The sequence below is a fragment of the Gouania willdenowi genome, chromosome 5 (assembly GCF_900634775.1).
Source record: "Gouania willdenowi chromosome 5, fGouWil2.1, whole genome shotgun sequence".
NCBI classification, from domain to species: domain Eukaryota; kingdom Metazoa; phylum Chordata; class Actinopteri; order Blenniiformes; family Gobiesocidae; genus Gouania; species Gouania willdenowi.
The window spans coordinates 34,206,459-34,228,027 of NC_041048.1; the positions used below are offsets into that span (position 1 = coordinate 34,206,459).

Here is a 21,569-nt window from a genome sequence, read left to right on the forward strand (position 1 = left end):
GCTTCATTAATAGTTTGAAAAAAGCCAACTGAGTCTATTAGGGACATAAAGGCTGAGCTCAGGCTATCACTATCTTTGTCCACATGGATATTAAAATCTCCTACTATCAGTATTTTATCAGAACTGAGGACTAAGTTTGATATAAACTCAGAGAATTCTGATAGAAATTCAGAATAAGGGCCTGGAGGACGGTAAATTATCGCAAATAAGACTGGCTGGCAGGTTTTTGATTCGATATGAGATAAATTTAGAACCAGGCTTTCAAAGGAAGTGTAATTGGCCTTTGGTTTAGGATAGATTAGGAGAGAGGAATGATAAATAGCTGCTACACCACCTCCACGGCCTATGTCTCGTGGCATATGAGTATTTAAATGACTGGGAGGAGTGGCTTCATTTAAACTAACATATTCATCTTGATACAGCCATGTTTCAGTTAAACAGAATAAATCAAAGTTATTTTCTGAGATAAGGTCATTTACTAGTAGAGATTTGGATCTCAGTGATCTAATATTTAATAGAGCACATCTAATGCTTTTATGTTTTGGTGTTTCTAGATTTGAGATTTTAATTTTTTTCAGATTTTTATAATTGATAGCTCTTTTATTTGATTTTATGTTAAAATCATTGTGAAATATGGGTCGGGGGACAGACACCGTCTCCATAAAATAATATTCATCACCATCACAACAGTTGTCATGGCGATGAACACAGCTATCCTGATAGCAATGGGAGGGAAACTGTCCTAAGGCAAGCGCAGAGGGGCGTGGAGGACTCCCCCTCTGTAACATGGTCTCATTCATGAGATGTCATAAATGTGCCATGTTTTCTGATAGTAGAGATGCTCCCTCCAAAGTAGGATGGATTCCATCTCTTCCTATCAGGTTCGGTTTTCCCCAGAACGATCTCCAATTATCAATGAAGCCCACCTCGTTTTCTGGACACCACCTCGATAGCCAGCGGTTAAATGATGACATGCGGCTATACATGTCATCACTGGTCAGATTTGGTAAAGGACCAGAGAAAATTACGGAGTCCGACATTGTTTTAGCATAAGCACAAACTGATTCAATGTTCACTTTGGTTGCTTCCGACTGGCGACGTCGGGAGTCATTAGTGCCGACATGGAGGACTATCCTATCAAACTTACGATTACTCTTTGCCAGCAACTTTAGATTTGATTCTATGTCGCCCGCTCTGGCCCCTGGGATGCACCTCACAATGCCCGCTGACTTCGCTAGCTTCACGTTTCTCACTATGGAGTCGCCAATTATCAGAGTTTGTTCCCCGGTGAGTGTGTTGTCCTCACAGAGGGGGGAGAACCTGTTTGAGACGTGAACATGGTGGTGTCCCGAGCGGCTTTTTGACCTTCGACTATGCTTACCACGGACAGTAACCCACTCATTGCTGGCCGGGGGGGGAGGCTAAGCTAGAGCTAGCACGGTCCGCACCGGCTAGGTCCTGCTTGCTAGCTTCGGTTTTGGTATCAGGGGTGCGGAACCGCTTCTCCAGATTGTTGATCCTCGCCTCCATATCTAACAGTACGCTACACTTTATGCAACTACCATTGTCCCTAAAGGAGGACGAGGAGTAACTAAACATCTGACACACCGGGCAGGAGAGCGGAGGGGAGGAGAGAGAAGCCATAGGTGCTAAATTTAAGCTAAGCTAAGCTAAGGACAAAAGGAAGTTTAAAGGAGATTGTACTGCCTATAAGAGGCGAGATTGCTTTTTACTTAACCTTCGTACGTTTAACTGTACGGTAAAAATTAAAACAAGTGTTTTCAAGGCTAAAATATCAATGACAACAAGTTTGATTAGAGTTAGCAGAACACAGTAGCAGAGCGCTGCAAGCAGCGGTAGAGCGTAAACAGGAAATGATCGATACGTCACCACATAACACTCATACTCAGTCTGACGTCAAAATAAGTATGTAGTCACATTAGATAATATAGAAAGATTGAGTATGTGAGAAATACCCAGATGTATACTATTTTGGGACATTTTTTAAGTAAGTACGGTGGTCACACTCGTCATACTCAACCGCCCCATGGTGCATTGTGAGTGGAAGGTAAAATCATCCTGGGACCGGCTTCAAGTTAAAAGGCAAACATCTCAGTTTCAAAACAAAAGCATCGCTTCTTGTCTTCCATTAGTTGTTTAACTCTTTTGTAAACAAGGCTCTTATTTTGAAGCTAACAGGAAGTTTTGTCATAGCACAATGGCGGGTCTCCGAAAATCTGTGAAATGTCGGCAAAATGTGTTTTCCACAAGTTTTATGGATCAAATGACCACATCTTGATATTCTACTTGCTCACTTTCTCACTTAAAATATTTTCAGAACTTTCAAAGGTGGAGAATCAATGGAGATATTTAGCCTCAGTGTGTTTCTCATTTTGTCGTTGTCGGGTTTGAAATGCATCTTGGGAAACTTTGGTGTATATTTCAGTGGGAACGTTCATCCTTCTAACCATGTTATATATGCATTACAAATAAAAATCGATTGTGTAGTAGATCAGATTTTTATTTACCATAATCTGACAATCACCCCTTTTCTCACGATACCACTTGGTCTTTCTTTTTCATTTCCCATTAGAATGCAAAGTACATGTTAATGTTACATTAATAACGAAATTATAGTAATACTGATAGAGACATGAGTCAAATTTATTCATTTATGAACAATGCTTTAACCCTGGAGTTCATTCTGATGTTAGTAAAATAAATACATAATGAAAAACAAAACATAATTTCTAGGATGGAATAAAATTGCCGGTAACAGCAAAACATGCTGGTTTCAATGTGGGTGAAATCTCTACAAAATTATCTGTGTAATTCATAACATTAAAATGTCGGCATACAGTGTTTTTCAGTAATATTAATGATCCGGTAAATGCATGATGAACTGGTTGTTCGGGTGTTTTCTCCCTGGGCCCAATTAAAAAGCTTTGCATCTTGCCTCCAGCGCATTGTGAGCATGAATGTGTGATTAGTCTCTGTGCTGACTCAGGGGCCTGGAGCTCACTTCCATCTTCTAAGGATTCTTCCGTACCAGTTGTTCTTTCATTCGATGAAGTCTGAGAAAATGTATAACCTTCAAAAAAAAAAAAAAAGAGAAAATTACACACTTTCACATTGATTGTTTGATTGGCTGAAAAAAAATCACACAAAATAAATAAAAGGAATAAAAAAGATGTTGCATATACACATGCAGACATAACAAGTGTCCCACCCAATGAGACACTGAAGTCAAAGCACTTTATTGATTGCCCCATCATCATAATAATGGGAAAATGTCCTCTTGTGCTGATTGCTGAGTTTGTGCATGTAGTGTGTAGGTCCACTTATGTTGCTTTTACCTGCATGTGTTGTCAAGGCTAATCCACAAACGACATAAGATTTCTGCGCTTCGTCGATCGACTCAAATGTTGTACTCTCAGGAGCCATTTTGGCTCATCTTACCTGGATTCAAGTTCTCAATAAAGCCAGTGTATACAATTCTATAAATAGTTATTTTGAATAATATCAAAACAAGATTTTTTTTTTAGTTAATGTACTGGTAGGTATCATCTGGCATACCGGGCTTGGTCCCAGTGGGCCGTCGACAAAAGGAGGCAAAATGTAGGGGAAAAGAAAACAAGTGTTATTTAAATGGGCAGAAGTTAGCTTAATTTGATGGAAAGTGGCTAAAAAAAATTAAAGAAGGGACAAAAATTTGGTAACAGTGTCAAAAAGAAATTACAAAAAATAGGAAAGAAATTTATATCTATTGGCAAAAGGCAGCTTAAGTCTGAAAAAAGTGTCAGAACTTTTTGAAAAGGGGCAAAAATTTGACAAATAAGGTTGCAAAATGGTGAAAAGAAAATAGGTTAAAATTGGGTTAAAAAGTTTCGCCCATTTAAGATTTTCTGGGGAAATAATTAAAATTAAGAACTAAAGAGCCACATGTTGAGCATCACAGACTTAATAACTGCTTCTACATGGTGTCCGCTGATAATGTAGTGGGCTGGTCTGGAAAGCAAGGAAAGCTGTTTTTATCCAGCAACAATTGTGATGCGTACTCCACTGATCCCCATACAGTAATTCACCACAGATTTCCTCTCCAATAATGTGTAAAAGTTACACAAGCACTACTAGGCGTTGGACCTGTCATATATGCCAAGCTTGTGATGAAGCCCAGCAGGATGCAGTGCTTCACCTTGGCAGTGAATAATGATGACAGACACACAGCTGGAATCCTTCTGCCACCACAGCATCCACTGTGTCCTCCTCCATAAGGCTCAACACTTGGTTTAGTAACAGAGTGCGTTCACTGCAATCATGACAGACTCAGATTGTTCTTCCACCACCCAATCCCCAACAATCCCTATGCATGAGTAACAAAAGATGGCACAAAAACCTTTAACCCTCCTATTATCTAGGGTAAAACGTTAGTAATATTTGAGGAAAATAGGAGGGTTAAAGCAGCAGTAACATGCTTCTTTAATAACAAAATAAACCTCTCCCAGTAAATGTCTGTAAGCTGTCTGATACAAATAAAGAAACTGTGCTTGAGAGCATCCATTGTATTTTTGGGTCACACATTGTGTGGTTGAGGCGTTGAAAGTGGAAGCATGATAAAACTCCACACTATCGACAGTGATGCTGCATAGATTAAACCAATCTCTTCACCAAAATTCAAAAAAACAGTAAAAGCTGTGTTGACCTCATCACTATGTACCACGTCTCTCCTCCAGCAGAGCTCATCTTCTGTCCCCATCTTGAATAATTAATAGTGGGGAGACTCAATTAAAAAACTTGTCCATGTCCGTACACCCTTGACTTGACCCGAGGGATCAGTTTTGGGCCCTCTACTATTCTACCTGTATATGCTGCTCCTGGGATTTATTTTCAGGAAGTATAGTGTGCCTTTCCACTGCTTTGTGAAACCTTACCTAAGCCAGAGAGACCTTGAAAAAGTCATTCATGCTTTTATTACATCTACTGTAACTCCTTGTACATTGGCATTGCTCAGTCAGAGCTCAATCACCTACAGCTTATCCAGAACGCAGCGGCCTGACTCCTAACTAAGCGGTTGGACAAGACAGTGGACTTACACCTTGAATGGACTATTACTGCAATAAGTAGTGGAGAGGATTACAAGAAAGCAACGTAGCAGCTCCGGAGAGTATTTGAAGCAGCTGACTCAACTTATTGACTCCGCTGCTGCTGCCGCACAAACATCCTGAAACTGTGTTTGTCTGACTTACAATCACAATAGCTGCTTAAATAGCCATGTGTTTTACTGTAATGTGCAGTTTTTTGGCTGAAAACCATAACAAGAGTGTGTGGAAAGCAAAAGGAAATCGTTAGTGATCAGCTGTTGTGTGGAGTCAGCGTCTACAGACACGCTTACTCATTAATATGCATAAAACAGCCTGTTTTTAGAACTGCTCAGAAACAGACTTTTAATAGTGCTAAAACTCTGGTAAACAGGTGAGTTTGGGAAAATAAACCTCAAATTCTATGTTGTTGGGGTTCTTAGAACAAATTGAGATGGGTAAAAAATAGCATGATACTGGACCTTTCAGTCTTAGAATGGTTTGGCCCCCTGTTACCTGTCTGACCTCATTACACTGCTGAGCCCCACAGAGCCCTCAGGTCAGCTGACCAGAAGGTTTTCGATGTTCCTTGAACCTTTTTAAATTCCAGGGAGATTGAGCTTTTGCTGCTGCTGCTCCAAAACTGTGGAACTACCTGTCTACCTCTGTGTGCAGACTGTGAACAACCTCTCTGTTTTTAAAACTCGTCTTAAAGCGCACTTGTTCACCTTGGCCTTTGACAGTACGTAGTCACTTTCATTCTCTGCCTGTTATGGTTTTATTCAGTGCTGTTTATTGTGTGTTGTGTACATATTTGCCACTGTTTTACCTCTTATCTGTTTTATTGTTTTGCTTATTTTTACTGTAAAGCACTTTGGTAATCCTTGGCTGTTTAAACATGCTGTAGAAATAAATTTGACCTTGTGCTTGTTTTGGTGTTTGTTATTTATAAAAGTGAAATAAATGACAATAGTTAAAATAAAATAAAGTTGACATTGAGAAAAAAAATTAATCCCACCAATTCAATAAATAATGAACATTGCAAAACAGTTGGCATGCAGCTGGCACTGTCCGAGTGTTCGTGCTAGCTGCTACATGTTTAGCATTGAGGTGGTAGCGGAGGCTAGAAAAGCCCTGGTAATCGGCAAACTGTTTTTTGCACAATTTGCACACAACTGGGCTTTTGTTTTACATCCGGTGTTATTATTTAAGCTAAAATTAACGCCCACAAAACACAGCAACGACTTCTCCTCAGGTTCTCCTGTTTCTTGTGTTGTTGAACTTGTGAAATGAGAGAGGATCAGCGCTGTTTGCGTCACATTTTTTTTCTGTATTATTTTTCTGTCGTTAAATAATCGCAGGAAACGTGTTAAAGTCCCAGCCTTAATAACTACATAACTTGGCCTCTAAGTGCACTGCATGGGCTGCACTGCTCCCATTAGGAACCTAAGTATATATCAAAGTCTTAAAAGTCAAATTAAGACACAAACATAGAATGTAACTCATTGCTACGTTTAATGAGACAAAACCCAAAAAACTGAGAATGAGCCACTGATCAACGTTAACAAATTCACCCTTTATAAAAGTCTCAAAAATGGTTCAGCCAATGAACATGTTCTCACATGGCCATTGGAAATAACTCTAAAAATGTTTAATATTTGTTGCTTGGTCATTATCTGAGAAAACATGAGTTTAAACGTGTCATGTAACAAGTCCAACAGCGAACGGACTCATTTGTCTTCTCACAGAGATCCTGCTGAATTAAGTGTCCTCAAGTCATTAAAACACACTCTGACCAGCTGCCCGCTAAGTAAATAAGGACAAAGGTTCATCGATCCAAATGAAAGAATGGTACCTCCCAAGAGAGCAAACAGCTTTGTGGAGATAATGCCTGGCTGACTTGTCCATGAAAGCTACTTATTGATCACTGAGGGTTAAGCACAGCCATTGTTCACAACTCAGAGAAACACTGAAATACTGGGTTTTCTACGTCGAGGAGAATGTTTGTGAATTATTATGTTACTAGAGCAAAGCTTATGGGTTATTTGTGACTTGGATACAAACATTCTTACCACTTGGTTGTCATATAACCAGTTTTTTTTTTTTTTGTTTTTGCTGTTGTTCACAATATTAACTCTTCATCGTTTCTATAATAAAACTAAGATTGAAGCCTTTGGGTAAATAGTTCCAATACAGAGCTCAACTTTTAGAGCAAAATTTGCATTTTTTTCAAAGATTGTATGAGATTTTTTTTCAAATTTTTCTCATACAAAACTTATTTTTCATATCAATAAAGTTTCCAGATTGACAGTTGGGTTGAATGTGCATGATTAGTATGTCCGCCTGCAAATAGAATTTTATATATTTTATACAAATAGAATTGTATGTGAATGGTGAATTGACTGTGCTCTTTCTAAATAACTCATACACTGGCAATACACACTTTAACTTAAGCACTTTAACTGTAATTGTTAATTTCATGCACTTTGCATTGTTGATTGACTGATTGTATTGTATTTATGTACTTTAAGTCTTGTGAATAATGTTTGTTTTGTGACCTGCCAACAGACAACTGATGCAAATTAGTATTTTTGCAATCTCTGGCGCATTTACAGTATGTCATTTTTTACATTTGTTCATCAATGTGCTCTGTCCATTTCAAATAAAACGAGTTGGGGGGTGTGGGGGGGGAGAATGGAGCCCTGTCTTGGGTAGGGTGTCCCAATCCTATATTAATATCGGATATTGGTCCAATATCAGCCAAAAAAGGAATATCAGATTCTATTGGACAACATTTAAAATCTCCAATATATATTATATTATATTTATTCAAATGTAGAAATCTGTAGATATTATGTTGATGGTTAAAATGTATGGAACCAATTGATTAATAATAAATGGGTCAGCTTTTCTCATATCTACTGTTGCTGACTATTGTTCTCTGTTTGAGTAACATCACTTGATCAAGCCTTTTTTTAACATTCCACACTACAAAATAAGTAATAAAAGTATGTATGATTCGGGCTGGTATTGTATCGGATCCATATTGTTATCGGCCAATACTCAAGGCTGCAATATTGGTATTGGATCAGAAGTGAAAAAGTAGTATCGGGACATCCCTAGTCTTGGGTGTACCTAGATTGTAAAGGGTAAAGTGAAATTATTGTCCGATCAATATTTTCAAAAAGAAAATTAAAAGGTACATGTAGACCTAGAATCAACATGTTTTTTTTTTAACATTAAAAACCTGAATGAACCTGAAAAATCAAACAGTCTGTGGGCAAAATGAACCATGAGATATGTATGCAGTATGATTTATCATCTATATCTTTGTGCATTTAGTAGCTGCACTGAACTTTAATTGCAAGCTTTATAAAAACATAACATGTATAAGTCCTTGCCAAGCAGCCACAAGTACACAGTTAACGCCATCTTGCCTCATTCACAGACCTGGTAGTGACACAACAACATTGCACTGGATCTGGTGTCCCACAAATCTATGGCAGAATTTTCCTCCTCAGAATCACTGCCAAATCCAGGACGTCCAGTCTTTCTCCTCCTCGCTACTGTCGCACAGAGCGATCTGCAGCCAGACCCAGGTGTAAATAATGTGGGCTGACTGCAGGTTTCGGTTGCTCCTGTGTAAATCATAAATGTCAGTAACTTCAAAAGTATCTCCAACACACATTGTTGTGTTGTCCTCAGTAATAAATTAAAATAGTCAAAGGAGCTTCATCACTTCCAACCAAAAAGTGTTGCTCTTTATCAGTTGTAATTCAAGGAATATGCACGTCATTATTTTGGTAGGAAGTGGAGGCCGACTATTAAAAATGTGATTTTGTAACTGGAGTCTTGATGGTTTAAATTTGCAGCGTAAAAGAGATTTTTGTGTGTATTTATATATATTAAGTGGAATTTAATGAATTGTAAACACTTAAAACACAATGAATGTTGCAAACATGACTTGTCCCTTTAATACTATTATTTGCTTTGCAATGTAGTGTAGTTGTGTTATTGTGTCCTTGTTTTTTCATGTCAACAAATAGTACCAATACTTTTAATATAAAAATAAAACATGATAGGAATCCACTTTCATGTGTGGCGCCCCCTTAATGGATGATTCCCTTATAGCTTTTGACCATACAGCCTATATATACTGCAATCTTTTGAAACTTAATGGATTGGAAATATAGATGATAAATGGAAAGTTCATTATTCTAATCAGTCGCTTAGAAGATTGTTAGAATTTTCTGATCAAGCCATATGTGACCCTTGGACTCATATGTGTGAGTACACACAGTATGCAATAAATATGAGGAGGTGTTTAGGTGAACTGGATTTGTCAAAAAGGCAACGGGGGTACACTGCACAAAGAAGGCATTAGTCCACTAAGATAGGCCCCAAAAACCTCTGGGCTCATGAATGGGATCATGTCCATTTAGAATCAATAGATGCTTTGAAACTTGTTTGCTTTTGTTTCATTTTAAAGGTCAGTATTTTATTTAATTTCACACTTTACAGTAGAAGAAGTGTTTGTTTGTTTACTTGCTTGCTTGCTTATTTTTGTTAAAAAATAATAATCACATGATTTATCTCAAATTAGCTTAATGTAAGACTAGAATAAAAGTATTTGTTTCAAAAAGCAGTTTGTCTGATGCATTTTGGCTGTAAAATGATTAACACTGTGGCCTGTAGATAATATAATAAACTATTGAGTAGTTTAAACCAGTACAAACACTGTTCAATGTAAACAGTAAAAAATGTCCTTGTGATTTTTTAAAAATACTTTTGTAAGGTCACAACTCTCAAGAATTCATAACTTGGGCTCTACACTAGACTGTATATAGTTCTATTTTGTTTAACTTTGTCAAACTAAGCTTTGTAAAAGCTGAAAACTCGTTTTTTTTCTTGCATTTTTCGTCAATCAAAACACATGATCCAGGTCATGTTTCACCATGTATTCTCACTGTTTTCACTCAATCCTCAAACCCAGGCTGATGAACTAAATATATTGCATGCCTCAGGAGATTTAGAAAGCGTCCCTGTCTCCATGCTAATAGGTTTGCAAAGTCTTGTCATCTTCAAGATTCACACTGTCATTGCAGTTGCCTGGCAGCAGCAGCAGAAGAAGAAAACACCCAGAATTCTCTTGGGGTGGCTGCTGCTGTGGCTTGAAGGCAAGGCTGAAGTCATCCAACTGTGAATCAAGTTTTAATCTTTTAATCCACATCCATCTTTGTATTTAATCTGTCAGTGTATACTATGTTTATTTCATCAACCTTGTGGAAATTGCTGGATCGTTTTTGTTTGAAAACCTCAGCAGTCGACTCATTATCACTGAGTCTATTCAGGCAGATAAAGGAAGGGGAGGAAAACCTTTGAAATCTTTGTTCCACTGTCAAAACCAGCACAAGTATAAGTGGAGGCTGCAGTGCAGCTTTCTGCACAAGCCACGGACGCATTGCAGCCAATTTGAGGTCAAGTCAATCAGTGCAGCATCAGAGAGAAAGTGGGCTGTTGTGATGATATCCCTGGAGGACATCCTCCCATCACGCCTTTGATTCATTCACTCTTCAAACCAATAGCTGTCCATCCCTAGAGTTTGGCTCCCTCGTGTTGGTGAATGTGTGTTTTCTCATTAATGTCAAAGGATCCCTGACTTTAAGGAGAACACCAACAACCTGCTTCATCTGGAAGAACGAACAGGACTGTGTCAACTTAAAGCTGCAGTATGTAGAATTTCCTATCCACTCTGTTTCGAAACCGAAACTTAGCCTCCCTTACCGGTATTTTCTGTGAACGCTCGTAGCAACTTTTTTCTCAATAAAGACTAGTGACAAATGTATGGACTTTATCTTGTGTTATTGAAGATATTCATGATGTTTTAGAGACTTTTCACTCTGTAGTTACCGTCCTGAACAGTGTCTGCTGCCGTCAGCAGGTTCCCGTCAGTGATCTCAGCTGCTTGACGCTCAGGGCTGTGACAACCATCACTTCAAATCCAGACTGTAAAATGAATTCAATAAATAAGCTTCTCTAAGGTTTACACACAGTTTATCCCGTCTGTTATCGCTCTGCTTCTGAAGCCAGTATGTGAGGCAGACCCTCCACAGTCACAGGATGTCGAGGATGCAAAGCGGTCCGTTCCTCCTCAGTATGTTTGTGCCTTTAAACTGTTGCTTCCCAACCTCGATCTGCATTTTTCTGCTTGATTTGCCTAACTGTTGAGCTGACTTTTTACAAAATGTGGAATAACAAGGGAGGGAGGAAACAGAACTTTTTCAATGCTGACCCTCTGAATGAGGCTAAAGGGATGTATATCACTGTAGCAAATTGATTATAAAGTTTCATAATACAGGATAAGTTGATTTCAACGGGGCCGCAAATAATAAGTGGTAAAACAAGCCTTGGTTTGTATTTCCACATACAACTGATATATAAAGTATTTAAGGCACCAACAATGTCCAATCTATAAGTGACAGATATCAGTCCCAGCAGGATCATCACTTAAATTAATTTGATTTTGTGACCATTTATTATTTAACTTGGGGACATTTGGTGGAATAATTTTTGAAAAATTCCACGATTTTGAAAAACTTGAGTTCTTTTAAAGAAGACTTTAAAAAACTGGAAAACTGTGAGCCCTTCCAATATTTTGAAGTTTTATTGAATTAATAATTATTGATTTCTCTGCCATTTTGTTGTGTTTCCTAATCAAATGCTAGTGTAAAAGGTCAGAATTGGCTCCCGGGTCTTGAGTTGACACAGGTGCTGTAGGTGATCTACAGTCTTCAATGTTTGTATGAAGAATAATAATGCTGAATTTTAGTAATGTGGATTTATATTTTATAGCCACTTGTGTTGACAGCAGCTCAATGGGAACTTTGATCTCCACATCAAAGGCTTAACAACTGTCAACCCATTTACTTGCAGATAGTCTGAATCAGAAGGAGTTGAGTTGAATAAATTATAATTTTGGTCTTAAGTAAGATCAAAGCTTATCTTATCTTTTTTTAGATTTACTGTATCTTGTGTGTATGTATTAATTGTGCTTTCATTCTACACTAACCCAACAGGCCACGGTAAGGGAAGGGGGTAATGTAGGCAGAGATGTAAAGAGTACTGATATATTATACTCAAGTAGAAGGACTGTTACTTGATTGAAATTATACTCAAGTACAAGTATAATTTTGAGAAATTAAGTAGTACCCAAAGTAAAAGTTACTAGTTACTTTCACCCCCTATGTTTATTTTTGGTAATAAATCTTGCCACGGTTCACTTGCATACCGTAAACATTTCATGTATAAACTTAAAAAGGAAAAGCAAATATTGCACATTTCGAAATTAATGTATTTCAATAAAATAGATGCTTTCTCATCAGGGGTATAGTGATCGTAGAATCTTCTGGCGAAGCTCTGACAAAATGCAATGCTTTTTTACGCGGTGTGATACGTTTCTTTTGGTCGTCTATGATGTGCATTTAATTTTTGTCTGGTCATTTCATTTTTTGTACTTTCACAATGTCCGCTGATCATTTTAATACAAAAAATATTAATTTATTCAGTAACTGTTGGATGTAGGAATGTAACAAATAACTGTACTTATTTTAAAATGTACTTAAGAACAAATTACTGATTTAGAAATGTACTCAAAAGTACCTGTAAAAGCAAATCAATTACAGTAACGTGAGTAGTAATCCATTACTTTCACTTCTAAATGCAGGGATTCAGTCTGTGCAAGTGGGAGAACAGTGTTTGCCCCAGGCGATGCATCGATTGTTTAGAGTTACTTCGGTACTAAGTGCCATAAACATGTTAAAAGAAAAACAAAGGTAACATGTGGTGACATTCTGTCAACAATCAGTTCAGATTTGTATCTGGATTGTGTTGTTCTTCTCTAATCACTGCTGACCCGGTTCTGCCTCTACTCACATCATCTGTAATTCTTTTAGAAGCTCATTTGTTTTCCCGATCACTCACCCAACTTCAAAGACTCTGATGTGTAATTCGCGCTTCCTTATTTTTACCTACACCAAGTGTCATAAAACATATTGTCAAAAAAAGTACAAAAAAGGGGGAAATAACTAAAATTATTTAAAAAATGTAAAAATAAAACATGTTGTATCGAATTACTTTAACTTAATTGAGTAACCCCCACTTTGAAACCTAAATATTTGATCAAATAAAGAAAATCTTTTGACAAACAAAAGCACAAGAAACTTACTGTCTCTCTCTTTTTAACTACTTTTGCACTCACTCACAATCCTTCAGCATTTAATGGGGTGTGCTTTTAGAAGTCAGCATGGTGCAGGGGTTTTCAACCTTGGGGTTGCGAGACACTGGGAGGGGGGTCACCAGATGCCTTCAAGAAACTAAGAATATTGTTTGAACAATTTGAGCCCGTTTTTGCTTATTTTTTGCCCTTTTTCAGCAACTTCACCAAACTTGGCATATTTTCATCGCTTTTTCTTTTGCTCCTTTTATTGCATCTTTGCTATATTACTCCCATTTCTGTCATTTCAACAAATTCCAATGCCTTTTCTGCACATTTTTCCCACTTTCAAGACCCTTTCCACCACTTATTCCCACTTTAACCTCTTTTCACCATATTTTTTTCTATTTTCTGCCAATTTAACTACATTCACAATTTTTCATGCCCATTATTTGTCAGTTTAAAGTAATTGCTCTAATGTTGACAGTTTAAACCCTTTTTACCACCATTTATTGTCCCTTCGTTTTAACCCATTTTATTTCTGATTAAAACAAGGATTTGAATCTTAAATATGATAAAATACTATGGCGCAAATAATAATGAACTTCCTAGATAACATTTGCAACTTTTAACCAATGTTACGGTGAAATTTACGGTTACCTCGTCTTTGACTTGAAAACACACTCTGCGGTGATAAATGATGAAGACCATTCTGGAGGGATGATGAAGTAATAAAAAAAATGATTTTATTCTAAACTAAATAAAAAAGGTACAGACAGGATAATCAACAGACAGTGTCGTCGTGTCTGGCCAATGTGTATTGGGAGGGTGAGTTAACCAACATTCCAGAAAGAGGAAGACAAAAGACATGGAAAGTATACAACTTAAGACAATATGTTTGAATAAGATCAAATATATGAGAAAATATATGAGTAAATATAATTAATCAACTTTGCCATCACACCAATTTCTCCCATTTTTAATATCCCATTTCACAAACTTTTCCACCATTTTTGGTCACTTTGAACCCATTTTACTTCTGATTAAAAAAAGGATTTCCCTTTTTAAGATGACTATATACTATGGCCGAAATAATAACAGTGGATGTTATTCAGATGAATAAATAAATGTGGTTATCACAGATTCATAGAACAATGGACCATCATTTTTTGCTGATTTTATGGATGGGCCCCTAAAAGCTCTCCCCTTTATTCCCCTCTCCACATGACTGTTCTTCAATGTTCATGTCTGTGTTCAACCAACTTCAGGTACAGTGGGGGACCCTGATCTTTGCAACCCTTATTTTGGGGGTCACGGGCTGAAAAGATTGAGAACCACTGAACCACTGGAGGATTTAATAGGTGACAGCATTAATTTTGCTGAGTAACAAAGATGAAGGAGGGATCTCATCTCAGAGCAGAATCCTGTGAGAAAATGTGACTTCCTCCCATTCTGCCTCCAACAGCAAACATAACAATAAGGCGTTCAAAGACAATAAAATGTGACAAAGATCAGAAGTACTCTCTTATTCCTTGATTTTGAAACATTTTATTTATTTGTTCAATCATTTGATGATTTAATTTCATCCAGATTTAAGTGCCTCAGTTCAGGTTGAGTTTCTCTTGAGATATTTCTACTTTTCCCTAGTGTAATGCTGCCACCTGCAGTTCATATTCTATAACTACAGGTACTGTTGTGCTCAATATTGGTATTGTTTTGATACTTTGGAAAAACGTTCACACATTTATCATGACGTCAAAACACTGCAGGAATCACTCATGTTAGTGTAATTAGTTAAAGTAATTGCAGGTCAACTATGTGATCATCTATATAGGAACAATTTATACGAGAACTTTCAGTCTGACTTTAGAGCCCATCACAGCACAGAGACTGCCTTAGTAAAAGTTACCAATGATCTCCTCTTAGCCTCAGACAGAGGGTTGGTCTCAGTTCTGGTGCTTTTATATCTCAGTGCAGCCTTTGATACAGTGGATCATCATCTACTGCTGCAGAGACTGGAAAGTGTTTTTGGGATTAAAGAAACAGCGCTGGGTTGGTTTAAAACCTCAGTGCATGCCAGAGTTAATCATGGAGTTCCACAAGGTTCAGTTTTAGGACCAATACTCTTTACATTATATATGCTTCCACTAAGTATCATTATCAGAGAACATAATATAAATTTCCATTGCTATGGGGATGACACACAGCTCTATTTGTCAATGAAAACTCCAGGCTTGTCTTAAAGACATCACATCCTGGATGAGTTGTAACTTTGTCCTTCTTAACCAGAATAAAACCAAAGTGATTTTATTTGGTCTCAAACACCTCAGAGATAAATTATCAGAGCAAATAGTTTCTCTGGATAGCATTGCTCTGTCACCCAGCACCACAGTAAAAAAATGTAGATGTTATTTTTGATACTGACTTATCCTTTAATTCTCATATTAAACAGATCTCAAGGACAGCCTTCTTCCACTTCCGTAATATCTCTAAAATCAGGAATATCTTGGCCCAGAGTGATGTTGAAAAATTAATCCATACATTTGTTACATCGAGACTAGATTATTGTAACTCTCTACTGTCAGGATGTCCTCGTACCTCACTAGAAAGTCTCCACTTAATTCAGAATGCTGCAGCTAGAATACTAACAGGTACTATTTGGAGAGAGCATATTTCTCCAGTATTGGCTTCCCTTCATTGGCTTGCTGTAAAATCTAGAATAGAGTTTAAAATCTTCCTGTTAGCCTACAAAGCTTTACATGATCCAGCTCCTGTGTATCTTAAAGACCTGTTAGTGCCCTATCGTCCAGGCTGAACATTCCGTTCTCAGTTTGCTGGTCTACTTGAGTTCCAAATGTGTCTAGAAGTAGAACAGGAGGCAGAGCGTTCAGCTACCAAGCTCCTTGCCATTGGAACCAGCGCCCAGTCTTAATACAGGAGGCTGCTACACTCTCCACCTTTAAGGCTAAACTCAAAACCTACTTCTTTGCTTAAGGATATACCGTATAATAGCTTTAACCTAACCACTAGAGCGGATATGGGCTCGTCTCTAACGGTCATATTTACAGACCATGGAGTCGCCGCTAGCTTATCAATCTACTGGGAGGGATTTCGTCGCCTTTTTAACAAGCGTGAACCTAACCACTTGGAACAAAGCCCAAAATCATGCAGGCAGACCTGCTAATACTGTATCATGTTTTCACTCAAGGGACATTACATGAAAAGTGGTCACGTGCGGCCCATGTGGGTATAAACGGTCGTATGGTCACCCAACGTAAATATTTGATTTTTATATCATTTAAAATGTTTAGAGAGCCCACATTAATGCTCATAAAGAAAAAAAATAGACCGTATATCTTGATAAGTTTTGTAAGTGTGTGCGTAAAATTGCGTCAGAGCCATGACAACAAGAAGGATGCGACATTTAAAGTCACCTGTTAACCTCCAACATTCTTAGTGAACAGCGAGAGGATTGAGAGGAGAGCTGAGAGCAACTTTGAGCAGAGAAGAGAAAGGAGCGAGAAATTTACAAGAAACAGAGAAAAGTCATCACTTGACCTCTCTACAGGACCAGAGAAAGACTTTAGACCAGGACGAAAAAAAGACTTCAGACCAGGACCAGAGACTAGACCAGACAAGGAATTTAGGACCAGGACCATAGAACGACTTAAGATGGGGAGAGATTTGTATCAAAAATATTCACAAATAGATCCACAATTTTCACATGTATTTTTCCAAATACTTCACATGTGTAACTTGTGTGTTGATGACGTTTCTGAAAAAAACACATGAACATCTGAAAAACATGCATGAACCTCAAAAAAACATGTGAAAATCTAAAAAAAACATATGTGAAAATCTAAAAAAAAACATGAGAAAATCATAAAAAAACACATGTGAAAATCTATTAAAAAAAAGTGAAAATCTAAAAAAAACCACATGAGAAAATCTAAAAAAACATATGTGAAAATCTATTAAAAAAAAGTGAAAATCTAAAAAAAACCACATGAGAAAATCTAAAAAAAAAAAAAAAAAAAGACAAATTTCTCCCCATACATTTGTGCTTCTTCTCACCTGTGAGTGGACGTGCAATGACAGCCTCCTGCCCCTAGGTGGAGACAGTGCTCGGTGAGGGCAGCGGAAGTCATACTGTTGTGAAGCGGCTGTAGCCATAGATATCTATAATATTACTGTATATACAGTATCTATGGCTGTAGATGAGCAATGAGCGGCTATGGCTGTGAGGACATGAGTGGAGGACAGGAGGAGATCTGGGTTTTATTCCAGGGTTCTACACGACCTGAATTCCAGGTGAGATTCTCTTTAAGTATGTCATCTTACATGTGAACACTTTTAAAGTAGCAAAGTGTCGTAATCACTAGCTCAGATATTCATAATTTCGGTCAGATGTTGTACACTTTAAGCTTTAAGACTACTGTAATGTACATACTACAATTTAATTCAGTACAACTATATGCATTTATTTATATAGCGCCAAATACAAGAAGTCATTTCATGGCACTCATCACAAAATATAAAGTTAGAGGCGGGGTTAAATCGGTTGATCGATTTCAATCGATTTTTTTTTTTTTTTTTTCTTCTTCTTCTTTTTTTTTTAATAGCCCAATATCAATTCATAAAATCCTAAAATTGATCCTTTATCACGTATTTTCTACCGTGTGTGCAGTGTTGTTGTTTTAATTCTTAATGTAAACATGAAAATATTTAATATTGCACCAATTCAGTTACTTTTTCAAAGTCTCGATTCGATTACAAACATTTTTGATCAAAAACGGCAGTCATTTGCTGAATTATTTGACTTCTCTTTTGAGTAACACATCACAGCGTTTTCAATAATGTATAGCGTAATTCAAATATCCAAGTTGGCAGGAATCATCTGGTATTTATTACAATTCAAAATATATATTAACAGATTTTTGGAAATGTAAGAATCGCTTCATAATTGTGAATAATAAAATCATGATTAATCAATTATTTATTTATTTATTTTCATTTACCACTCCTGCTATTTACAGCAATATGTTTCTCAGAATTGGAATTGAATCGCAAATCGAATCAGGCCTTTGTGAATCAATCTGAATTGATACCCAGCTCTATAAAGTTGTGTGTATATATATACTTATAACAGTAAGAAACCTCAATCAGAAGTAGACTCAGAGGTGGTAGCCATATTCAGGACTGATTAGGTTTAAAGGAAAGGATAGAGAGAGAACATCAAAGTATCACACAACGTTTAAATCTAATCAGTCTGAATCATATTCAATCTGTTTTGGTCTGTAAGATACTCAGAGGACCTGTACAGTGTAACAGTCTCATGGTGGAGGATCTACTTCAGGGTTATGGCCATGGTGGGAAGTCAGTGTCGTGCAGTGGTTCTCAAACTTTTGTGGGTGTACCCCACTTTGAACGAAGATGCTGCGCCCATTGCCCCCCAAAGAATCCTGACAAATAACACATGTAAAAGGGCAGTAGTCAAAAATACATGAAATAAAGAAACATTGTTTGCAAATCTGTGACAAAAAGCTTCAGAAAACCAAAAAGGTAATTTGGTGCACGTATGAAATAAACTAACTGGGAACAAGTAATGTTCATGTTTCATAATACAACTAACGTAGTTCATGAATGAATTAAAACTAAATTAGACTAATCACCTGCACGAAAAGCTAATTTCAAAGTGTTACAGTAGTTAATGAGTCAAAAAAATAAAATACAGGAACATTGTTTGCAATCTGTGGCAAAAACCTTAAGAAAACAGAAAAGGAAATTCATTTTTTCAATCATTTTCAATCATTTTTGCACTTTAGTTTTATGTTACATTTTGTTCCCAGTCGCATATCTAATGCAGTCTAATAATTTAATACTCTTTCAATTTCTGCTACAGTTTTAGGCTTCAGGCAATTATTTTGTTGCGCCCCACCTGACATTCCTCTATTTCCCACCAGGGGGCGCGCCACACTCTCAGAGAAGCGCCAGTGCAGAAACACATAAGTGGGTGATTTATATATCATGGCTCTTATGCAGATATCATTTACTACATCTGATTTGTAGTATAGGATGCATTAAAAAAAAAAAAAATTTAACTTTTTTTACCTTGTCTGCACATGTGCTGTCAAAACTCAACAGGGGAGAGGGAATCAGGGTAGGACAATGGAAGGGGTGTGGAAGAGTCAACTATTATATGTTAGAGTAGGGCTGCACAATTAATTAAATTTTAATCGTGATCACGATTTTGGTTGCCGCGATTAAATAAATCTGATTGTCTTCAATATTTACATTTAAAATGTGGGCTCTGCACTCTGTAATAATGTATTTATTTTGTTAGCCTTTGTTACATTTTAAATTCTTGGATTAATTTTTTTAAACATTTTTTTTGTACGATTCTTATTTAAAGCTTCATTTTGCACCGTAAACTGTACACACATTTTGTTTAAAAGTAGTGTAATAAAAACGCTGATTTTTTTTTTTTTTTCCCCTGACTTGATAAATAATTGATAAAAATGCTCATGATTATTATTTTGTCTCTAATTGTGCAGCCCTATGTTACAGTTGTGCATATTTTATTTCATTTTATTAAGATCCCCATTAGCTTCTGAAATCTCGCTATTCTTCCTGGGTTCTCATCAAATTAATTAGCATTAATTTTATACATTTTTTCTTTTACACACACACACATACACACGTGTGTTGTGTAATCAATGAAGCCAGTCTGGTCACATGTGTGTATAAGTTGTATTTTCTTGTTTCTTTTCAGTATTTCCCGGATAACGTCCAGGGACCAGGATGCGTAGTTGACCCTAGTGAAGTCACCCTCCCTGGATGCTCCTGTACGTCCCACTCCTGCAGCCCTGAAAGCTGCTCCTGCCTGCAGACTCACGGTCAGTCGTACGACGCTGTTGGGAAACTGCTGACTGTGCACAGAGCAAACTCCGCCCACTGCTCCCCTGTGTTTGAATGTAACGCCCTTTGCTCCTGCAGCGACTCATGTTCAAACCGCGTTGTTCAAAGAGGCCTTCGGCTAAGACTGGAGGTCTTCAGCACTCAGGACCGAGGCTGGGGGGTGCGGACCCTTGAGGGAATCCCACAGGGGACGTTTGTGTGCGAGTACGCTGGGGAGGTGATTGGTTATTTGGAGGCTAGACGTAGACAGCTGGCTCAGACATCTAAAGACAATAACTATATAATCGCTGTGAGAGAGCACGCAGGCACGGGCTCCATCACAGAGACGTTTGTGGACCCGGCCAAAGTGGGGAACGTGGGACGCTTTCTCAACCACTCCTGCTCCCCCAACCTGTTCATGATACCCGTGAGAACCCACTCTCTGGTTCCTCAACTGGCGCTGTTTGCCGCACAAGACATTGGCGCTAATGAGGAGCTAACGTTCGACTATTCAGGAGGATGCAGCGATCAGAGTCCAATGCAAAAAGATGATGTGTTTAAGGACAAATGGACAGATGGATACCAGAGGAAAGTGTGTCACTGTGGTGCAACAAACTGCATGAAGTTACTCCCACTGGATTTCTCCATTCTCAGCTAACACTGATTAGTGTTATTTATCAAGCAGCAGGCCCCACTCATTTTAGCACAATAGACAAGTTTGATGGCAAAATACACTTTAATTCAATTTAATCCTTGTTTAAGAACTTTATACATAATTAAGGGTTGTTTTTTATTCCAATTTAACATCAAAATGTATTTAATATATACATATTTTTTTGTTCATAGTTATTTTTTCTAGTTTTATAGAGTTGAAAAAAGTTTGGAAGACATAATAAAGGTCTTTTATAAAGTATACTTGTTTGGTTTTCAACAACAAACATCTCAATTAAAAAGTCTGTGTCCTTGACACTTGAAGGCAGTAATTCCCAACATTTTTACTCCATTTTTATAATCACAGATTTCTGTCAACCCTAGAGACTTTTTTCCTCTAAAATTAGCTTTTTGATCATATTTGTCATACTGTGTTAAATACAGAGTAGACAAAATAACAAGCGCCAGCTCAGATAAGTTTATAGTACTGCATTTTATTTGATTTAGATTTATATTTGAGAAAGTATAGAATACAGTTGTTTATTATGAGCTTTCTGCCTCTTCCTGCACTGGACAGGTACATCTAAAAAAATTAGAATATCATGAAAAAGTTTATTTTTAGTCACTCATTTCAGAAAGTCAAACCCATATATGATATAGGCTCATGACACAGAGTGAAATATTTCAAGCCTTTATTTGTTCAATTGTTGATTATGGCTTACAGATAATGA

At 37.3% G+C, this 21,569-nt stretch overlaps 1 protein-coding gene across 1 annotated transcript; it reads left to right on the top strand.

The window, feature by feature from the left end:
- Positions 1-17,475: 17,475 nt before the first annotated feature.
- setmar (SET domain and mariner transposase fusion gene) lies at positions 17,476-21,307 on the top strand. The gene is made up of 2 exons (XM_028448192.1): positions 17,476-17,601; positions 20,063-21,307. The coding sequence occupies exons 1-2, from the start codon at positions 17,515-17,517 to the stop codon at positions 20,843-20,845; spliced, it is 870 nt and encodes a 289-aa protein (XP_028303993.1). The 5' UTR covers positions 17,476-17,514; the 3' UTR covers positions 20,846-21,307.
- The last annotated feature ends 262 nt before the right edge of the window (positions 21,308-21,569 follow it).

Bases quoted from the DNA above. Each gene is read 5' to 3' on its own strand.
- setmar (XM_028448192.1), top strand. From the start codon at position 17,515: ATGAGCGGCTATGGCTGTGAGGACATGAGTGGAGGACAGGAGGAGATC. The intron at 17,602-20,062 runs GTGAGATTCTCT...GTTTCTTTTCAG, and splicing joins CTACACGACCTGAATTCCAG to TATTTCCCGGATAACGTCCA.